The sequence below is a fragment of the Falco cherrug genome, chromosome 8 (assembly GCF_023634085.1).
Source record: "Falco cherrug isolate bFalChe1 chromosome 8, bFalChe1.pri, whole genome shotgun sequence".
NCBI classification, from domain to species: Eukaryota; Metazoa; Chordata; class Aves; order Falconiformes; family Falconidae; genus Falco; species Falco cherrug.
In genome coordinates this window covers 20,081,254-20,102,583 of record NC_073704.1, presented here as the reverse complement: position 1 = coordinate 20,102,583, position 21,330 = coordinate 20,081,254, and the positions used below count along the sequence as shown (strand labels likewise).

Here is a 21,330-nt window from a genome sequence, read left to right as displayed (position 1 = left end):
ATATTCAGTTGCCTGCTACGATGCCGTTTCCATTTTTTCTTCAATCTTAAAAAAAAAAAAAAGAAGAAGAAAAAAAAAAGGTTTATTGCAACCACTGATTTTAAAATAATCCTGGATTTGGGCCTCCTTGAAAAACGGGGTGTCTCCCCAGCCAGAGTTTTTAAGCTGTTGTTGCAGGAGACATGTTTGTTGTTTAAAGCCTGTGCCTGATTTTCGTTTCCCTTTCCATTTTTGTTGCAGGCGCTAGCACATATGGGGTTAAAGTATTGTCACCACGGTGAGCTGGAGACTTAATTTTTAAAGAGTTCATGTTTTTCTGTTTTGAAGCTGGGGAGAGGTGGCTCAAAATACATGTATGATTTGCTTTTCTACAATCATTTGCAGAGGCTGCTGATTTATTTGCTTTGTCAAAGTGTTATTTGGAAATGTTTTTCACACAAAGTTTTGCTGGTTGTGTCTCTTCGTTCTTAAACTGGGGTGTGTTTTTTTAAACAAAAAGCTGAAATTCTTTATTTCAATCAAAATGGAGCAGGTACATATTGGGAGGGATTTTAATGCTTGAATTACAAGATGTCTAGGGAAATCTCTTTGAAGGACTTGTATAAGTACATTTATCAACCAGACCTTTTGAACAAGCCATTTCCAAATTATTTTCCCACATACATCTGGTACTAAATAGAGTCTCGATCCAAGAAATCTTACGACTTCAATTCAAAGAATTGAAAGACGTATACTTGATTATTCTAGCCAATTTTTTTGCTTAAGTAGCTAAGTGTCTCTTTCCTATTTGTTGCTAAATAAGAACCTAAAACTCGATCGGAAACCAGGGAAATATATCCCTTTCTGCCGCACACAAATCTCACATTAGTAACTGTGTGGTTGAACAAAATTATTACCAAGTTTGTAAGACAAGTAGCCACCTACCTATCTCAGATATTTCCCAAGTGCCTTGATTGAAAGTCACCTAGCTGGTGTCTTTTCTCCTTCCTTCCTTCCTTCTTTCTTTCTGTCTTTTCTATCTTTTCTCTTTTTCTCCCAGCCTCCCCTTCCCTTTCTCTCCCCTCTTTATTTCCCTGCCTGCCATTCTGTCGTTTTCTCTCTCCTTTCCTCTGATGATTTCACAGCAACACAATATGAACATCTTTCTAAATAAAACAAGACACGTATTCTTGAGCGACCAGAGAAGGTGTGCTTAGTGTGGTAATTTGCCTTTTTGGTATCTGTGCGGTGTGGCTGGAGAGGACTCCAAGGAGGACCGAAGGTTTGGGGGCTGGATCTGAAGGACAGGAGAGTGTATTCCTTTCTCTGAAGCTGCAGTTGGGCACTGGGGAAGGCGGTGTTTGTGCAGGGCTCGAGCATCCACAGCTGCGTGGGGCAGCCTGATTCGTTACTGCACGGAGCGGGCTCCTGCGTGCGTGGCGGAGCCGGCGAGGGCCAGGCACGGGCAGGGGCCCGCAGCCTGCCAGACCCTGGATTTACACAGCTTGTCAGCCTTTTCTTTAGAGGTGGTCGTGTGATTTATGTTGTTTATTAAAACGAGCTCACGTTTGTCAGATCTATAGGAAGGGTCTGTAGAGAGATGTGAGTGAACAGCACAAAATCCTGAGTTGTGAGGGCACAGGAGCCCTGGCACAAAGCGTAGCTCTGGCTCTCGGGTGCTTGGCACTGGTTTCACAGCAGGAGATGCGCTGAATTAACTGGAGGGTAGTATTTTATGTCAATGTTTTGTTCTTTCCTTGGCTCAGGTGTTTTTGTAAAACTTAGAAATGTCACCAAGTGCCTTGTCTCTAATCTCAGGTTTGATCTGCAATAGGAAATCCAGGTAGCATGAATTTAGGAAGTCCTGCAAAAACGTCTGGCAACAAAGACGGTGGTGCAGGTTGAGGAGCACAATCTGAGAGGCGAGGAGGAGCCAAAGACAACTCGCCTTGCTGTTGCTGTCCAGTTACATAGCGCCTGTGGTCCTCAGCCAGCATCAGGGCCAGTGTGTCATGCTCTTCCTACCTGGGAAGAGACAGGCTTAACCCTAGGTTAGCTCATACCCAAAAAAGCAGGGGAGAAAAGGGACATGCAAAGAGATACAGTCCATGATTAGGAAACGGGGGCACAAGGCAACTTCGGCACCTTGTCAGATTGTGCAGGAAGCTGATGGTAGAACTGGAAACTGAACTTGGTGCCTCCGAGTCTCGGTCTGATACCCTGACCGCTGGACCACAGTTCCCATCACTCAAACGTGCACCGGGGTGATGCAAAAACCAATTCACACGTCCACTCTGCTCATAAAATGTGGAAGCTTTCAATGGGGACAGATGGACACACAGGGCCAAATGCTTTCATAAGCATAATTTGTTGTTGCGGTTCGGAAATGATTATACTCCAGTTTTCTTTCATCTTGGAATTGCCAATTCAATGCCTGATTGAAAGCTTTGAGACTTCTGAGGGCTGAGCTCCTATGTTACATTTATGAGAGATGCACGTGCAAACACTAGCAGATAATCGCATGTGCGAACGGATACTTTTTAGGCTGCTGTACATTTGTGTGTGCAAATAACTGCTTACGCAAGCCTTTGACCCTAAGCGGCCATCTGTGTCCCCATTGAAAGTTTTTTGCATTTTCTGTGCGGAATTGAGGAGAAGACTGCCTCCCACAAATGCTGAGACCGCACCTGCCTGGCTGGTGGCACGCGGCGGGGACAGAGCCTCCTGAACCCCTGGTGTGTCTGGAGGAGCTCCTTGTCTGAGGGGCAGATCCCTCCTGTCTGCATGGAGGTGGAGACACTCTGCTTCACTGCAGCCTCTGTTGTCCCTCAGGGGACCGATTTTTGGAGGAGCTCAGTGCACCGGACCGTATCTAACCCCCAAAGCACCTGCCAGGCACACCAGCGGATGTCGGCTGGTTTGCACCACGGACAGGCAGTTGCCAGTCCCCAGTGGGAGCCTCCCTGGGCACAGGCACAAACCTTGGTCCCAGCACCTAGCCTGCATGGGATGTCCTGCAGGATGCTGCCAGAGCTGTCAGCTTCTGTAGGCTCACACCCATGCAAAGTGTTGGATGTTGGCCCCACATTCAGCTCATAGGATTATTTAAGGATACCTTTCATTGCTTTGGTTTATTAGATTCACTATGGTTATTTTCTAAGCTGAGCTTGCTTATAATTAATAGTGCAGTTGAGGTGAGCAGAAGTTGCTGCCTAGTGCTTTGCTGGGCACTCGGTATCTGAAGTAACTGAGCTGTGATAACCAGCTCACCCTCCTGTCCATTATCTGAGCAACTGTCTTAACGGTGTTTCACAGACCCTCTGGTCATTCGTTCCTGGGTTCACCAGGAAGGTGTCCCTGGGGCTGGCTGCCAGCACTGGCTGTGACCCCACGTGACGGCTCCCACCGCTGCCCTGTGCCTCCACCGCCACGCGGGTGGGCAGAGCTCCCGCGCCGCTCACGTGAATGGGCTGTCTGGCCAGGTGGGTGAAGCCACTGTCCTCCTGGTGGCTCCCTTCAGGAGATCCACACCTCTGAAGACATCCAGACCTGTCCACGTAGCAACTGTCTCTCGGGCTGAGCTAGGAGGAAAGCAAACAAGAGAACCTGAGGGTTTTCCAGTATCAACACTTTTACTGGAAAACATGCATGTCCTAAAATATGTATAAGTTCCTTATCTTTCTCCTTGGGTTATTTTTTGCCTCCATATATTGAGGATTAGGTTTTGGGTTGTTTTGGCTTTTGGTTTTGTTTCATTTTGTTGTTGTTGTTGTTGTTGGTTTTTTTTTTTAATTTGTATTCTAACAATCCAGCATTCTTTTTTTATTATTCATAGGATTGTAAATGGAAAATGTACATGGAGATGGACGGGGATGAAATTGCAATAACCTACATAAAAGATGTGACATTCAACACTAACCTACCTGATGTAGAGATTTTAAAGATGACAAAGGTATTTACAGCCTTAAAGCTTTCACGAATTCACAGATCTCAAACAAAGACATTAAAATACCACAGCAGTCGACTTTTGTGCTTTCGGAAGCTCAATCTCTTGACAGCTTTTAAATAAAATGCACATTTTAAACAGATTTGTATCATAATAGGAGTTAGGTATTTTGGTTCTCTTTTAAGCTGACAATAATGTTAACAATAGAAAAATAAGAGAAGGAACTAATTTATATTTTCTTGTTTTAATTCCATGTTATATCCTCTGAATTTATTACCACTTTTAAAGAAAAGAATGTTCAAAAAATTACTTTCCTTTTCAAGAGAAAAAAGCTGATTTAAATGTTCCAGTTTGAAACTTGATGTGATTTGTCTGGGTTGGGGTTTTTTTCCTCTCTTTATCTTTTTTTGACATGGTTTCAGAACTTTTACGTGGTTCTAAAACTCCCTCTTTCATGCAACAATGGGTTGCAAAGACTGAAACCCATCAACAGACAGTACAGCACTGAACATCTGCAATTCAGTGTCACTGGGCATTTTACCTTATTTCAGAACCTGCCTGCAAATATTTACCAGCCAGCATTTAGACTGCTTTTACCGTAAGCAACAGAGGCTTTGTAAATGCAGAGGGTATTCTGTTTGCTGATATTTTAATTGTTTGGTTTTGTTAATGTGCTCCACTTCATAACAGCTAACAAAATAAATTTCTAAATGAAAAAGTATACAGTTTGATTACTAATTAGAATGCTGCTCCACTGTGCACTGATAAAAACCCTCAAACTCCTGAATGCTTTTATCTGTGATTTTTTTTGGCAAAATTTTGGTGGAACCTTGGTTATTTTTTCTAAAGGAAAAACTGAAAATCAGATTCTCAACAGTCAGAACTTTAAGGAAAATGTAAGAGATGAGTACTTGCCAAGAAGTATTCTAATATTTAATTCACACTAGTACTATGTTTATAGTTAGTGATTTCTGGAACAACACCTGTGATTTTTTAAACTACTACTACTATTGTTGTTGTTGTTGTTATTATTATTATTATTATTATTTTGCAAAATACTTTTCTCTTTAATTTTCAACTTAGACATTTTAATTTTTTCCTTTAAAAAAAAGGCTTACAGTTATATAAACTAACAGCTAGATACAATAACATTAATTTTTCACATACTTCAATGTGTATTTCACATACTTCAACTTTTATATCTGTCAGTGAACACCTCTGAGACTCTCTAGATATTTGTTCTTGCTGGCCTCTGTAAGTCTAGCAGAAAAGAACTGTACATGCACAATAATGAAAAAGGTTTATGCCCCCATGAAAACATTACACATTGTCTTACCTCCTGTCTGTTATTTATAGAAATCTCTTCTCAGTTTCCTTTGGTAAACAAGGAAGTAAATAATTCCTAAATGTATTGCTTTGTCTCATAAGATTTAAAGAAAAGTAGTGCTGTTAACAATACAGAAACGGATGAAAAAAGCAGATGTTAAAAATATCTTTAGGGTATTTCAGAAACAAGTCAGGAGATGAAGAGCACCTTATAAAACTCCTAACATGTTTTTTTCAGCCACCGTTTGTGATGGAGAAATGGATTGTGGGGATAGAAGAACACCAGTCTGTTGAATGTGTTGTTACATATGAGGTAAGCTCTAAGAAACAAATTAAAGAAGTGTTTATCCAAGATAAAACCTACATGGGAGGTGTGGAAATAGCATCCTTTGGCTTTGTTATATCCTATAATCAAGTCTCAGCAGCCTGTAATTAATTGTAAAATCTAAAGTTCAGAGCAAAAGCTGAATAAGGTTTACAGAGACAACATCCTCAGCCTGCTGCCTGGGACGGCTCTTTTTCTCAAGGACGAAAACTCCTTTTGCTTGAAGGGTAATGGCAGTGTTGTTTGCATTACTTGAAGAGACTGGTTTTTTACCTTTTCAGTGAAGTGCTAATTAGGAGAGCAGAGAAGCAACAGGATAAGAAAGAAAGTGAAAAGTCAAAAGTAAAATAAGATAAAATGAAACCAGGAATAGAATTTAAAGTGATAGAAGTTAGTCTTTGTAAAAGGAGTTTGCGGTTAATTACAAATGTGCTTCTATAGAGACCAATGGTGTTTGTCACAAGGAGGCTAATCACTGGGATTCCAGCTCTGTCCTGAGCAGGGATTCAAGAAGTGATGGAGAGACAGAGAAATCCGGGACCTCACTTGTCTGTCTCAGAAGTGGAGAACAGTAGTTTTCTTTCAGCCTGAAGTTTCTCGCAAGAGTCATAGGTTCTTGACAGCAAATTGAAGAGCTTGATACTCCAGGAAAGTTTTGTGGAGGGTCCCCCCGCAAAGATACCTGCTTAGTCCTACCTCTTTTAGCAGAAAGCACTGCCTGTTTGATGCTCACATTAATATAACTAGTAAAATATCTTTTTGTGTTTGTAGAGGAAGGCCTTCAGATCTTTCCTCCACATGGTACATGAATTGAAACAGTTATTCACTACCACATTTTTAGCATAATCACAAAATACCAGCCAAAATTATCTAGTCTAAAAATACTTGAGGACTGGCTGAGTGGTTTTGCAAAACAGACTCTATATTGAAAATGCTGCTGCTGCTCGGGCACTAGTGGAAGTTCCCTCTTAGGAGAGCTTAGTGGGTTGTGTGTTATTATGTCCTCATGCTTGTTGTGTCCTTCCTGAGCAGAGTGATGTTAGAGCTCCCAAAACCACCAGGCACGTCCAAGCTATCTGCTGGAGCAAGGTGAAAGCGCAGGACGAGGTTGAGACAGTGCAGCTCATGATCCAAACCTCGCTCCCCAACTCGGAGGGGAATTCACGGAGCAGATCCAACTCAAGTAAGACAATACATGCAAACTTCATTGCTGATGTCATGTCGTGGTTTAACCCCAGCCAGTAACTAAGTACCATGCAGCCACCTGGAGGGATGGGGAGGAGAGTCGGAAAGGAATGTAAAACTCAAGTGTTGGTATAAGTACAATTTAATAATTGAAATAAAATAAAACAAAACCAATAATAATTATAATAATAACAGTTATCATGAAAAGGAGGGAGAAGGGGAGAGGAATGGAATCCAAAGGGAAGGGAGAAAGAAAACAAGTGATGCACAATACAACTGCTTCCCACTGGCTGTTTTGAGGATTTGGGGAGCCAGTGCTTTCAGCAGCTTTTATCCTGGCTTCCTTTCCCTGCAATGCAAATTCAGCAGGAGTGCTTTGGCCAGCTCCTTCCTCCTGCTCTTGGCCACCCAGCACACAGGGAGCTATGCACAGATGTTGTGCTTGGATACAGAGCCCTTCCTGGAAGAGATGTTTGGGTGCAGATTGCTCTTGGTCTGGCCAGTGCTCTTGCAGAGGGGGACACACATACCAAGGCTGTAGCCTCAGAAACTGCACATGGGTTGGCAAAAAGTCCGCTGTGGGTGATACGCTGTTCTGACAGGTACATGCTGCCAGCCTGGCAGACCCCATAGTGCTCCTGATGTCCTGCTGTCTGCGAGGAGGAGTGAAGTCTTCTTCCACAGCTCAGCCTGCCCGTTTGAACCAGCCCTGGTTCATCATTATCTGACTCTGGAATAGTGTTTGGTTATGGCTTCTGGGGCTTGACTTGTTCAGTGAGATACATTTAATAATACAGTGGGCTTTATGCTGCAGTCTTCATTTCCTAACTAAAGTATGCTACTCACATAGTCAAACTCAACTCAGTTGACTCTAGCACAGTTCTTCCTTTAAGATCTGCTGTTCTTTTTGTAAAGGTGTTTGTTAACCAAAGCTGTGTTTCTGATTGAGTTCACAGAAATGTTTGGGTTGGGACAGCTGAGGGGCAGCACAGGAGCTGGAACAAAATACCCGTCAGCGGAGGGTGAATTTCTCTGATTTTACACTACTGCCAAATGTAGAATGGTCTTGAGAATTGAGAGGTGCTGGGTTTTGACTACTAACACATCTAAAATGGATGGTCTTATTCCTAAGCCATTGTGATCCTTTAGCAACACAAGTGTGTTCGGTAATGCAGATGGGACCTAAAGCATGTCCTAAAAGATACATTTTCACTGTGGATTAGCTCTGCTGATGGAGATTACCCTAGTTTCAGGGTGATGAGCCGTACAGCCATACCAAAGTGTGGTAGTTGGCTCTGCCACAGTAAGCTGGGCTGCTTTCATTTTTTTGCAGCAAGCAGTGGGAGGGCTTTGTCTGTCTGTCCTTTTGGCACATGGAGGAGTTACAAGAAGGCACTAATATATTGTCGGCACCCAAGTGGATAGGCATGGTTCAGAGGAGGTGGGTTACCAGGCAGCGTGAAAGCTGTGCCTCAGCTCTACCAAGCCTTCTGGCCTGTCTTCTTTACCAGACCACCCACCTCAGATTTAAACCGCCACCAAATCCAAGCACAATGATAAGGATACCTGTCTGAGAGGCTAAAATAACCAGTAGTGAAGGTACTACCTCTGTGGGCTGCCACACAGAGCATTTAACTCATCATACAGAGTTGGTGGCTCAGAGGCCACATGAGGGAGAAGCCCCCAGCCCACAGGAGGTGCGAGGCAGCCCACAGGGCAGTCAGGGAGGTTCCCTGATGGGCAACTGGTCCCTTGGCTGGCGACTGCAGCTGGCCACAAGGAGCAGGGACTGAACAGCCTGAAGACACTGGAGGGAGCTCCGCGTTCAGGACAGCATCGGCACTGGTCCTACAGGGCATGTCGTGGCCACCTGAAAGCTGATAACATGTGAAGACCCAAACTCAAGTCCTGAGCCTGCTGCCTGCAGGTTTATGAGTCCTGTGTTTTACGTCCACAACCTGGGTAGGAGGGCACGTGGGAACGGCAGAGGAGATGGTGTCTAGTGAGTACATTTCAGCATGCACGTTTCTTTTGAAACCATGACTTTCAAGGAGGTTAAGAAGCAGAGAAGGCAATTCCCATCTGTCTTTCCATGAGAGGAGGTTCCTCTCTCAGTGCAGCTAGAGCTATCTGCTGTGGTGGTGTCACGCTCGCACCTTGACAGGAAACACAGTTTCCTTTTGATGTATTTGACATTAAGTTGAAGTGATTTAATTCTCTTAGGATTCAAACAAAGTCTAGGGAAAGGAGGAATGGAAGAGACCATCCATTACATCTTAACAGGAACAATCCTAAGGAGGACAAAGCCGCTAACCAGCTCCCACAGAACTCCCCGCAGCCAATTGCAGCATTGCAGCGAGAGGCAGAGGGCTCACAGCATGCGAGTTTTTCCCTGGAAAACCAGCAAAAGGCGAGATTAGAGCTGGAGTCTTCTGTTGAAGACAATAACATTTCAGTCATGTTTATGCTGCTTCAAGCTGGCAGGGTTATCCTTTCCTGTTGGAATGATTAGCAATCTTTAGGGACAAATCTCTCTAGGCCAAAATAATTCAAGCTGCTGCCTATGGGTTTTTGGCCAGAGCTGTGGCCTTGGATAAGAGGAATTCCTGGTCTCTGCTCTACCCATAAAGTAGCAAACTAGGCAGTCCTCGAAGTTCAAATGGAAAATGTACAACCGTTGTATCTGCTGTAGGCTTTCATGCAAACCACAGGACTGAGTTTCAAAAGCACTTCAGTCTGATCTCTGGGAGCTACAACTTCTGTTACAACCCCAGAGCTGTGACAGGAGGTGTGAGGGAACTGTAATAGCCCAAGTTGCTGACAGTTAAGCACTGCCTGAGCTATCCTGCCTGAAGCCAGCTGCCTCACTGATTTTCCTAAGCTGGGGCTTAGACTCAGTATCTGGAGCATGCAAAGTAGATTGACTTCTGAATTTGTAGTAATAACAACAGCTGAAGTGGCTCTGGTTGTTGTGGTGTGTAGCCCTTTGAAGAGGAAATGGAGTGAGAGGAGGGAGTGTGGCTGCTGCAGCAGGGGTTTGCGCTGGGGTCTGCACTGCCTCCGTCTGCGCTCAGCTGTGAGCGGTGTGACTGTGCTGGCTGGGAGAGACGCAGGTGGAGAGCAATGCAGTGGTGCCAGCACCTTGGAGTGCCCACTCCATGCCTGCACTGGAGGTCTCCAGGCTCTTTTGCAATGAAAGCTGTGGAGAAATCTGCCGAGGCTGCCAGGAGCATCACAGGAAATGTTTAAAATCAGGTTGGGTTAAAAACACTGGGAGGGACTTGGGAGTGGGAACCCACCTGAGCAGCCAAATGGATGGTTCAGCAAGCGTCTTCTAGTCTAAGCTCCATAATCAGCACTGGCATCATAGATATTTGCATCACTTGCTATTTTAAAAGTCCAACATTGTGTTCAACAATAATATTGAACATATTCAAAACTAGGACAATTTGCTGCAAAGCTGGGAGGGAAGGGGTGCTTTAAGTTGTGTTGAGGTTCTTTCAAGAGAAACCCTGGTACCTAACCTCACACCTTTGGTAAACCAGGGAGCAGTTTTCCATCAGTTCACAGAAAGCTGACTCCATTTCTGTTTCCCTGCCAGGTGTGGACAGCCAGTGGATGCAGACACTGCGGATGCACCAAATAGCGAAAGCCATTTCTCTCCAGCACGGCCACCCGCACAGCCCAACCACCGTCACCCACTACCTGCCCTACCTTCACAGCCAGGACTCCTACGCTGCTGCCGTGAGGAGGACACGTGGCCCCGTCAGTTACCAGTTCACATCCATCAGCCACTCCAGAAACTCCTCTCCCCTCTCGCACGGTTTGATGAGAAACCTCTCGAATCTGCAGCTGAACTCGAAAGGCAGCAGCACCTCCAGCACAGCCTCTGACACCCCTTCGGAGAGGGACAGGTCTGCCGGCAAAGGCCGGAACACCTCGCACAGCGGTAACTCCTGCAGCTCCTCGGACGGGCGGCACAGCGGGACCAGCTCCCCGGTGCCCCCCCGGCACTCGGGAAGAGCTGGCAGGACTTCCTTGCCAGCAGCCCCCCCGGCATACCAGCACCGCAGGTACCCCCGCGCCCCCCCCCAGCCCAACGCCATCCCGGGCATGCCCCCGCAGGGCGAGAGCGAGCCCAGGAGGGGCGAAGGGGAGAGCAGGGTCGGCGAGGGCGGGTGGATAAGGGTGCAGCACGCAAAGAAGCCACACAGGCAGGTGGCCGGCAAGGCGGGGAGGGAGAGGCCCAGGGGGAGCTGGCGGGGCCGGAGGACGTTCTGAGGACGGTGGTTGCCCCTTAATTTAACTGAACGTTCAGCCTAGAGAAGATGTGCCTGCTCCTACTCAATTCGCCACATGGAAGCCAGACTTCGCATCCTCGCTGGCCGGTGCGGCCTGGGGCCTGCCGGTGGAAGGGGAAGGCTGCCCACCTCTCCTGTCACGCTTGGTGCCGAGGGATTTAATCTGATTTTCTCCCCACTGTTTGGCTGCTCCTGTTCTTAGCTGACTGGATATCCACTGATTTGCTTAATATTTCAACAATAAAATCAGTAAGGCATAGCCAGGTGCCACAACAGAAGGCTCTCCATTTCATCCTTAAAGAAGGAGTTGTGCTGCTACGTCTCCCCTTGCCTTGCTTACATCTCCAGATGCCGAGTCCAGCTCTGAGCAGGGTCTCCCCACCCCTTGTTCCATCTGCATCTGTCAGGGCTATAGGAAGAGGTCGTATTTTTATCAGATGAACATAGTCTGAAAAACAGGAACACAGGGAGATTTTCCTGCAGGTCCACTCCAGTAGCTTTACTTCTCCACTTCAGCTCGCCATCCCCTCTCAGGAATTTCTCACCTTGCTCTTTACTAAAAGCCCCGATACCACTGAGCACGCTCCATCGTGTACACAGCTGTAATCAGAAGGAGAAACAAAACCTAGGCTTTATTCTTTTGAGGGGAAAAATTAAAATAGAGGGAGAAAAAGGCATTGCCTTTATCACAGTTACATCTGTCCCCACTGAGGTCTATGATAGCATTTATTCCAGGGCAGCAGGAATTTTTAATTGAATTTTTAAATGTGGCCAGACTGTGTCGCTTTTGTCTTTCAGTCTTTAGGTAGTAAAGGCAAGGTCAGCAAAGTTTCTGATTAATGTGGTCTTTAGCTCCACTGAGAACAAAGACACAGCTGTACACTCACTTGACATCAGAAGGTTTCTTCATGGCCTTTTCACTCCAAGTTGATTTCACACAATTAAAAAGGAAAAAAAAAAAAGTTAGGGTTTCCCAAGATGCAAGAAGGTGAAAAAAAAAAGGAAGACACAGATAAAGGAAGCTGAACCCAAAGAACACATGGTACCCTCTGAAAGCCAAGAAACTGTACATTAGAGATACCTTTGAACAAGGTGCTACATACAATCCATGCCAACCAGTGCTTGCTGGCATGCAGTTGTGAGCAATGCTGGAGGAGCTGCCGGCACATCACCCCCTCGATAACCCCTATCACCATAGCCCCATCACTGAATGTTCAAAAGGAAATGTAAATTCCCTGCTCCACACAAAGGCCACTCCTGGGGGTATGTGCAGCTCTCCTCCCTCTGATTCCCACCAGCCCCAATGAGGGCCGAGTCCCGTGGTGGGTTTCTCAACACCTACTTGAGTGAACTGGGACATTTCATGAGATCAGGACAGGGTCCACCAAAACCAGTGGAGCAGGACACAACTGATAACAAGTGTCAGGAATTGAATCTGTCCTTTAAGCAGCTTTTCCTCTAACAACAGTTAGGAGCAGAAAAAATACTAGGAAGCTTTACCTGGAAGTGAATGGGACTGCATGTGAAGCTCTGTGATAACAAAGCTTGCAGCTTGCCTGTGGCTTCAGAGTGGTTGAAAGCTGGTTAGTAACCCAGCTTCTGGCCCTGGTTTATTGAACCTGACAACTAGTTTGGGGGACATAGACAATCCACCATTGGGTGTTTCTCTGACACAACTTAGCAGGAGACCGGGATTTTTCTAGGTTGGGGAATCCTTCCCTAACATCTTTTGCCATGACCAAAATGGGCCGGAGGGTACCAGCTGATAGTAACTGCCACTGAGAGCACTTGCTAGAAATGAGCTTGTGTTACTAAAATTTGGATATGCATCTTGGGACGTAAGATCAAGTTTCATGGTTGGACCTCCACAAATCCTAGAAAGAAATTGCAGGGGTTTGGAAGGGCACGTTTCTTTCCCAAGGTGATGAGGATGGTGCTGTAGTTGTACAGGCCTGAAAACAAGGCCCTACCGAGCAGACGCTGTGGGCTGGTGGTGGCAACTCAAGATTTATCAGCTGCCTATGGCTGATTGTCAAGATGTCCAGGAGGATCCTTCTGCTGTTTGTAAGCAATTCAATGCTGTGCCTGATTTTAATCTGCAGTGTACCGTCTGTCCACATCTGTCATATTAAAGCGTTCATTAACATCTAAAGGAGGAGCGGATGGTATTGATCACACTTATTAAAATTAAATAATCAAGCAATAGTAACTGATTAGAAATCCTCTTGCATCAGCATTGCTAGTTAAAGCAGCAACGAGTGAACTTGTTGAAAAAAAAAGTCTCAGCAAGATCTAGTTTTCTATCTCATTTTTATCACTCTTAATGTGGCTACTCCTTACTCCTTATCTTGGTAATAATTCATTATAAGTCAAATTAAGCTTACATTTTCACCCCCCAGTACTTTTTTCCAAAGTACTTTTTCAAGCAATTTATTTCCATGTTTTACCAGCATGCAGCTGTGCACAGCAATGTAGAAAGTCAGACTGTCTTGGGCGACTACACTTCAGCAAATGTCTGCTCTTTGGAAAGGAGCCATGCTGGTTTTTTTTATCTTACAAGTCTGTTAAAGCCAATAATATTTAAGTACCAGTATGTCTAGATATGCACACTAGGAGCTGGACACACTGCCATCCCATCCATATACATGTCCTCGGCAGTGCTACACACCTTCACTCCGTGGCTGATTCTGCAAGTGGCACAAGTACCACTGCTGTAAAGCCACCCCTTGTTTCCCTGGCTCTCCTTTCTCTTGATCTTCGTATCTCCAAGCACTGATGTTGCCATTTTCTTAATCCCCAAAAGGTACCTGCATTTTCCTTTTCCACAGTTTAAAATGCTCTGGATGGTAAGAAGTTAGCTCTGGGATGGCTGCTGGAATGGATGATGAAAAATAGCGGAGAACTCATAAAGGCAAATTGAGAACTGGACGTCCAAAGTAAGTGAGTATTTGCGTCCAATGGGGAGAACGTTTACAGAATCAGATACAGATTTTCTTTTTTTTCTTTTTTTTTTTTTTTCCCCAATGAAAGTGTGAGACTGACTGTCAGAGCTTACACAGAATCTGTTTGTTCGTCCAGCAACATTTTACTCCGGATCTTGTGGGAATCACAAGAGTTGCCCACCTCCCCCTGGATGCCAGACATCTGCAGAAAGGTTTCAGGGTGAACAGCAGCGTCTCTCTCCAGCTGCTAGTTCTTAACCCTGCCAGTGCGATAGGAGGGAGGAAGCGGTGCTCAGCTCAGACAGGAAGAGCTGGTTAACCTCAGCATTATGGTCCTTGGTTTTCTGAAACCTTACAGGCTTTCCCCGCTGCAGCTGACGTCCTCATGGCATGATCAAAAATGATGCTGAGACTTCTTTCTTTTTCTGCCAACAAAATGTGTGATTCAATTTTTTACGCTTTTTTTTTTTTTACTTTCCCATATATCTAGTAATGTCTTCAAAAAAATGAGAAAAGGAAAACAGGAGGATGGAGAGTAGGCACTTAACACTGAGGTTAACAATCCTTCTTTAGCTCTGCAAGGTGTCCCAGAGCTGGGTCTGACCCTGGTGGATACTGGGGCTTCCTAAGTACACAAATTTCCCCAGCAGTGCTGTGGTACCTGCTCTACTGTCAGAGGGACTGGTCGTAAGAGGCAAGTGTTGCAGGCACCTGCTCCACAGAGGGACTGACAGCCAGCCCAGCAGTCTGACATGGTGCTGCATGGGGAAGAGGCCTAGAGACTGCGATCTGGGGGGGCATGTTCCCTGTGTCCTGCAGGTCAGTGGCATGTCTGCTGCTGTGCTGCAAACCACCTGGCGGTTCCAGCACCTGTGAAACTCTGCTCCAAAGCACAGTGGGCAGCATGTGAATGTGAGACTCCCTGGAGCAAAAACATTGCCCAGTCCTGCAAACACAGACTGCTTTTGTTCACATGCAGCCAGGGCTCGAGGGGCCTGCCCATGTGCAGCTTGCTTGACAGAGCCGAAGGCATTTCTGAAAGGCGCAGAGCGGCTCAGAGGGCTTTTGTAGCTGCTCATCTGCCTGGGTGGGAAGAGGATGAAGCAGCAAAGTAACCCGTCTCCCAGCTCAGCCTCTCACACAAGCCTTTCCTTGTCCCACAAAGCCTTTGCAAATTCACAGAAGGATGATTGTTGCAGAGGTGACAGCCCACTGAACAGTCCAAGGGGCCCCAAAATCATAAACAACCCCGGGCTGTTCCTCACCCTAACCCTTTGTGACATGAGTAGACTGTCTGTCTGTCCTGGGGCAGTGGAGCTGCAGAGGCTGCTTTTTGTGGCCTGGGCAGAAATTCCACCCAGCTCAGTGTTTGATTTGGGCAGGCTGTAATCTTTCTCTCTCGCAACATTTCTAGTTGTTGCTTTGGCCTCGTTGATTTCAAAAGATGTACCGAAACATTATGCCTATGCTGCAGGCATCAGGAAGATAAGCAAAAGTAATGGTCAGAGAGGGAAGATGGGGTGGCCGTCAACTCCTTTTTGCTGGGAGACGCGGCTGCCAGGGTTCCAGCCTGCCCAACTGCTGCCACAGTGTGCTGTACCTCTGTGCTGGGGGGCATGTGGTCATACTGACTGGGTGGGATGGGATGACCAGCTGCTGAGACCTGCCTGCAGCAGGGGGGATGCCAGTGACCCCTCTGTCTCCTCATCTACAGCCAGATCTCCGTGATGCCATGCCAGTGGGCAAAACACTGCCATGCTCCCAGGAACGGTGGCTTTCAGAGCTGGTGTTCATTGGTGTTGTTGCTGCTGGTCAATTATTTCCATGAAATGCTAGAGAAAACAAACCCAGTTCCTGTTCAGCTGAGAGAGGAGAGAGCCCATTTGTACCTCTCCCAGCCACTGCCATGGCTGAGCTAATGCCATGTGAGAACCTGCTTTCTCACTGGCATTGGTGTGAAACAGAGATGGGTATTTTTGAGCAATGCTTACTTTTGAAAGAAAATATTTGCTGCTGCAATTTTGCTCTTTGTAATCTTTTCCCACTGATTATTTTCTAGCAGTTGGCCATGTCTGACAGCAACGCCACCCTCCCTGGGCACACACCAAAACCCCATATGCTGACCACAACCTGGCGAGTTGCTGAGCTGATTTAAGGAGCAGAAGTTGCCCAAACCCTCTGTGTCCCCCCTCCCTCCTACTCAGAGCAACAGCCTTTGGCCAGGGCACCCCTTACCACTGTCCTCACCAGCTCAGCCAGTGCTGCTGAGGATCAAGCCCCAAGTATTTTAAGACTTTCTGTAAACTTGCTGCCAAGAATACTGGACCATGTATCAAAGACAAGCACTTGACTTTTTTTATTATGCCAGAGAATGCGCTTTGACATCATCATCATCATCATTATTATTATTATTATTACTACTTTAGGCTGGGAAAGTTGGCAGTTGCTTTTGTAACTATGGAAAAACCCCACTGAGAACCCCCCTGACATCCCATGTCACTAAAATGGAACCAAGCAGCTGTGCTACCTCTGAAAATTACATCTGACAATTATTTTCTGTATATGTGTCCACCACAGAAGGGTTTTTAAATAATATTCTTATCTAATGAAGTGCAAAAGCTTAGCAGTTCAAGCCAATTTGTTGCAAAAAGTTAGAGGTTATGGAGGAGCAGTCTATTACCGCAATAACACTAATAATGGTCAGCCAAGATCACATTTGAGTACATGTAAATACAGGGCATTTGAGATTAACATCTCAGAAGACAGAGGAATGGCACTGGGAGGCAGCAGCAGCCTGCGGTTCCTGGGAGCCAGGGGTGAAGCATGGGGCCCCTCTCTGCAGCTCCCACCCCAGCAACACCCCACCACTCCCACCCCAGCTGCCCGCCTGCCCCAAGGGTCAGTGCCTCCTCCTAGAAGCTCCATGATGTGGTTTTGCAGGTGCTGACAGACTACAGACACGAATGCTTTGCCATGTAGAATGAAGCAGCTTAATATACCTGGGGCTCAACATACGCATTTCTTTCCCTGCCTTAGCAAGAAAGGTGAGGGCTCCCTGCAGCAGAGAGAGGGCATTTCCCTCGTGCTGTGAAAAAACAAGAAGGGCCTGAAACCTTGAGGTGTACCCTGGGGACCCCCAGCAGGCAGTAGCAAGCCCCAAGAGTCTTTCTACCTCTTGTCCCCCCAGCTCTGCTTCCTCTCTCCTGAGGGAGCTGCCAGCAGAGAGGTCCCTGGGGAGAAGGTTAAGCCACCGCCTGTCTCCACACTCCCATCCTCTCCCAGCAACCACATCTCGCTGAAGGCTGGTGAAGGCAATGCAAATCAACATTCGCTAAGAGGCAGTGGCAAAGCTTATATAAAGGGGCAAAAAACCAGACTGCAGTAAGTATTTTTTATTATTTTCTGATAGCCTCCTGTTTCCCACAGCTATGCATTTGCAGAACATTTTGTAAGCAATTTCTTTATGATGTGACTTAATCTATTTTGTGTTTTCAAAGGGAAATACAAATCAAAGCCCAAGAGTGAAAGGCTGAGATCTTGACCTTTTAAAAGTGGCTGCTGCATTTCAACAATAGCTACTTTTTGATCAACATTTTTTGCTCTGCATTTTGTGGAATGGCTACAGAATACTCAAATGAGCATTATAATTACATTCCCATAATGTGCATCACAATGCTCTAGGCTCCGAATGATCTGCTACGATGTATGCTTGGAATAACCATTAAGATTTCTATCAAAACTGACCACATTTCAGCCGTTCTCTTCGTGTACTGATGGATATAGGTTCCTAGAAGTGTTTATCGACTGCACCTTTTCTCTCCCTGGACTGTATTTATTCCTTTGGTTTTCCATCTCTTATTGTTTCCATTTTTATGGTGTTGCCAGTTTGCATCAAAGAAACATGGTATCGAATAGGATCAGACATGACCACCTTCAATTCAACATGCAGGATGCATTTGCAGCCAGGCTTTACTAATAAGGAACATACAGCAAAGAACAAGGAGATACAAACCTGTTAAATTGGAAAGAGAAAATCTATTTTTCCTTGGAAAGAGAAAAATGGAAAAATATACTAATTGCATTGTGGAGGTATTTTGTGGAGCTGGTACAGCTGGTCTTGGCTATAAACTGATTATATGTGCTAAATATTTTAATTTACATTTATTTAAAAAAATCTGGTTCTACTTATCAGAGCACAATGTCGACGTATTTACAGTAAAAAAGTACTTTATAAAAAATTATGTCCAGCAAACGTGTATAGGTCTAACTATAATTAAATCTCCAAAACTGGATATCCTCCTGCTTCTGTAGAAGAACAAGTGTCCTTCCTGGGTTGCAATCAATAGCAGGTTACCTGATTATACACCTTATTGTCTTTGTATAGTAGCGTTAGCCACTGGAGGGTGACATGTGAACAAATACATATGTGTGATTGGATCTTTTACAGAAACACACCTTTCAAGAGAGAGAAAAACAATTAGTGTGTGTTATAGGTTACCGATTTACAATTTACATCATAAATCAATGTCTGATTATTTTAATGCAAAATGTTTTTAGCTTAATTTTTTTGCACTAACAGTTTCAATAACACACTATAATTTGCTCAGATGAAGAGGTGATTGGACAGCTCTTACAGAAATTTTTAATTACTGTCATTAGTGGCTACAATCTTATTCTTTTCTATGGAGCTAAGATATGTGTTATTCCATTGTGCTACAGGTACTTACTCTGCAGTCGTGAGAATTCAAATTCTCCCTTTCCACTGGAATACTTGCATCTGTAAATCTGTGTCACTCTGCAAGTGCCATCACGATAATTACTAGCATCACACAAACATTAATAAATGTATCCACATGCTATTTTAGGCAGGTAGAAATTTATCACCCCAGTTTAAAGGGAAAAAAAGGGGGGAAATAGAGCATAAAGTGTGTTGTCCATAGTCAAGATAGGAAGTGTGTCGGAGCGCCAGGGATAGGGCAGCAGGAGTTATGCCTCCAGAGAGAAAAGCTGTGTTGCGATGCTGACAGCCGAAATCTGCGGGGTGACATGGAGGACATCGCTTGTCCTTCGCGCCGGTGGACCAAAGGTCACATTTACTGTTTCTGACAATGGAGCTATTGTTGTTGGAGGTCTGTATTCTTGCTACTGCTTGAGGCTCCTAATATGTAAACAACTTTGATTCCCCCAGACAGATGCAGAAAGACGTTGCACGCTCAATCTACTGCACGTCCCTCTGTAATTTCAGCCGATTCCCTTAGATCTTCAAAGGGCTGCTACCGTATACTGACAACTCATTTGAAGGACTATTTTCTTGGAAACACCTGGTAAAATACTCCAGATAATCTTGCTGACACCCCGAGGAGTGAGCTTGCCCTGTAGCTGGGCAGCAGGGAAGACAGAGGCTGGTAGTACTGGACAGGCCATGCAGGACCCGGACAGGCGGATGGAACAGGCAGGGATGTTTTCTTCCGCTCATATTAGCCTAACTTGAGTTAAATGTGGCTGAAAATGCAATGCTCATCTGGGTTTAGCTTTGCATGTCCTCAGCCACTGTAAAAAGGACAGTGGTGCTGCCAGCATCTCAACAAACATTATGAAACCTTTTCCGTCACAGTAAAGCCAGTTGGTAGGTTTGTTCTGCCCATCCACTGAGCATACGTGCCTCGTACTATAAGAAGGGAAGCCGCTGCTCTTCACATACTTCCCATTTCTCTTCTCCCTTTCCTGCCCCCTTCTCCCCAGTCCTCTGTAAAATATGTGAGCTGACACACAGTTTTCAATAAACTAATTCTTTTTCACATATTTTTTAAAAAAGATCTGAAAATACGGTCTACAAAATGCCCTGTCCATTTTCCCCACAAACTCCCTGCTCTGGCCTATTAATTTGAAACCCATTTGACTACGTGTTGTTTGAAGAATGCTGTTTCCATTAAGCCTTAAATGGAAAATTGACCGCAGTTGGAAGTACGGATTCAGCTAGCTCCATCAGTACTCCGTAACATTTCATGTGGTGCTCTTAGAAGCTGTGAAGGTTGGCTACTTTTCTAGTAAAATCCTGATAATCATGGTTCAAGATGTTACGGGCTGTTACTGCTCAGAAGCTGGATCTCTTTGCCTATGCAAGTAAAGTAGTATTTATAGGGCGGGGTTTTTTTCTGAAAGAAGTACATAAAACTTCAGGAAACACCACCCCCACCCCTGCCAGCTTCCCAGCTGAGCTGTCTTGTTTGGAAACCATCTGGGTAGCAATCCTCCACTAACGGGGATTTAGAGGAATCGAGTGCGGTCTGGTTGCCCGAGAAGCAGGTTTAGTTCATCTGCTTTTGTGCATGCACTGAGAAGTGAGAAGCCAGCAGTGCAGGTAAGTATGTAATTACAGGCTTCTTTCAAATGGACATACTTGTACACCACGGACTGCAGCAGGCACAGGAAGAGTAACGCCCACAGACAACAAAACCTCCACGAGGGCCCTTGTACCCTATTGTGCCATAGCCTATTTACAGGCTTTGGCTTGGAGACAATTTGCGGTTTGCTTTACACAGGCCCAGGCTGCGCGTGGGCTGCACGCGCACGGGGCCTCCCTCCCTCGCCCGCCGCCGGGAAGGCACCTGCATAACCTGAGCGGCTGCATCGAGCCCTGCGCAAACCGCCGGATAAACGGAGGATTATAGCAAACACCGGGGCCACAAATCCCATGCGGCTACTTCCCCATTACCGTTGCTGCCAAAATAACATGTTTAACAGCTGCATTTGATTTAACGAGATTTACAAACATCACATAAAATGGTTTGCAACAACTGACGATCTATTTTCTTCCGGCCTGCTCTCAAGTAGTGTCTTGTTTGCAAAGCGCAAGGCAACCAAGCTCTTTGTGACATCCTGTTGGCACCGCTGGACTCTCCAGGGAGCAGAGGCCGCGGGTGTCACCGCCCTGTCATGGCCAGGCCGACCCGCGCCGGCGCGCCCCGTTGCTGGCGGCTGCTGCTGAGCAGGTTGTCCCCATGTCCCCAGCAGGCGCAGTGACCGCCCGGCCTCGCGGGCTGGGGCGCCCGGCAGCTCCGCGGGGCCTCGGGGCGCAGCGTGCCCGGGGGGCGGCCAGGGCGCGGACCACCGCCCCCCTTCGTGGCGGCCCCCCCCGCCCCGGCTGACGGGCAGGGCTGGGGGGCTGATGCAGAGCGGTGGCAAGAGACCCCGCTTTGGCACGTGAAATTAAAAACACTCAAACGCAGAGTCCGAGGCTAAGCGGGCTCCCCCGGCCCCTCACCCCGCCCCGCGCGCGCGCCCCTCCCCTCTGGCGCGCGAGTCCCGCCGCGTTCCGCCCGGGAG

The 21,330-nt window shown here is 46.2% G+C and overlaps 1 protein-coding gene across 3 annotated transcripts in view; it reads left to right on the top strand.

Annotated features, from left to right (window-relative positions):
• Window positions 1-13,282, top strand: part of MAP3K20 (mitogen-activated protein kinase kinase kinase 20) — a 94,160-nt gene extending 80,878 nt beyond the window's left edge. For all 3 annotated transcript variants that reach the window (XM_055717715.1, XM_055717716.1, XM_055717714.1), the window contains 4 exons: window positions 3,815-3,931; window positions 5,490-5,564; window positions 6,609-6,759; window positions 10,363-13,282. In XM_055717715.1, the coding sequence (XP_055573690.1) occupies window positions 3,815-3,931; window positions 5,490-5,564; window positions 6,609-6,759; window positions 10,363-11,042 (1,023 nt within the window). In that variant the 3' untranslated portion in view covers window positions 11,043-13,282. The remainder of the gene's footprint in view (window positions 1-3,814; window positions 3,932-5,489; window positions 5,565-6,608; window positions 6,760-10,362) is intronic.
• The last annotated feature ends 8,048 nt before the right edge of the window (window positions 13,283-21,330 follow it).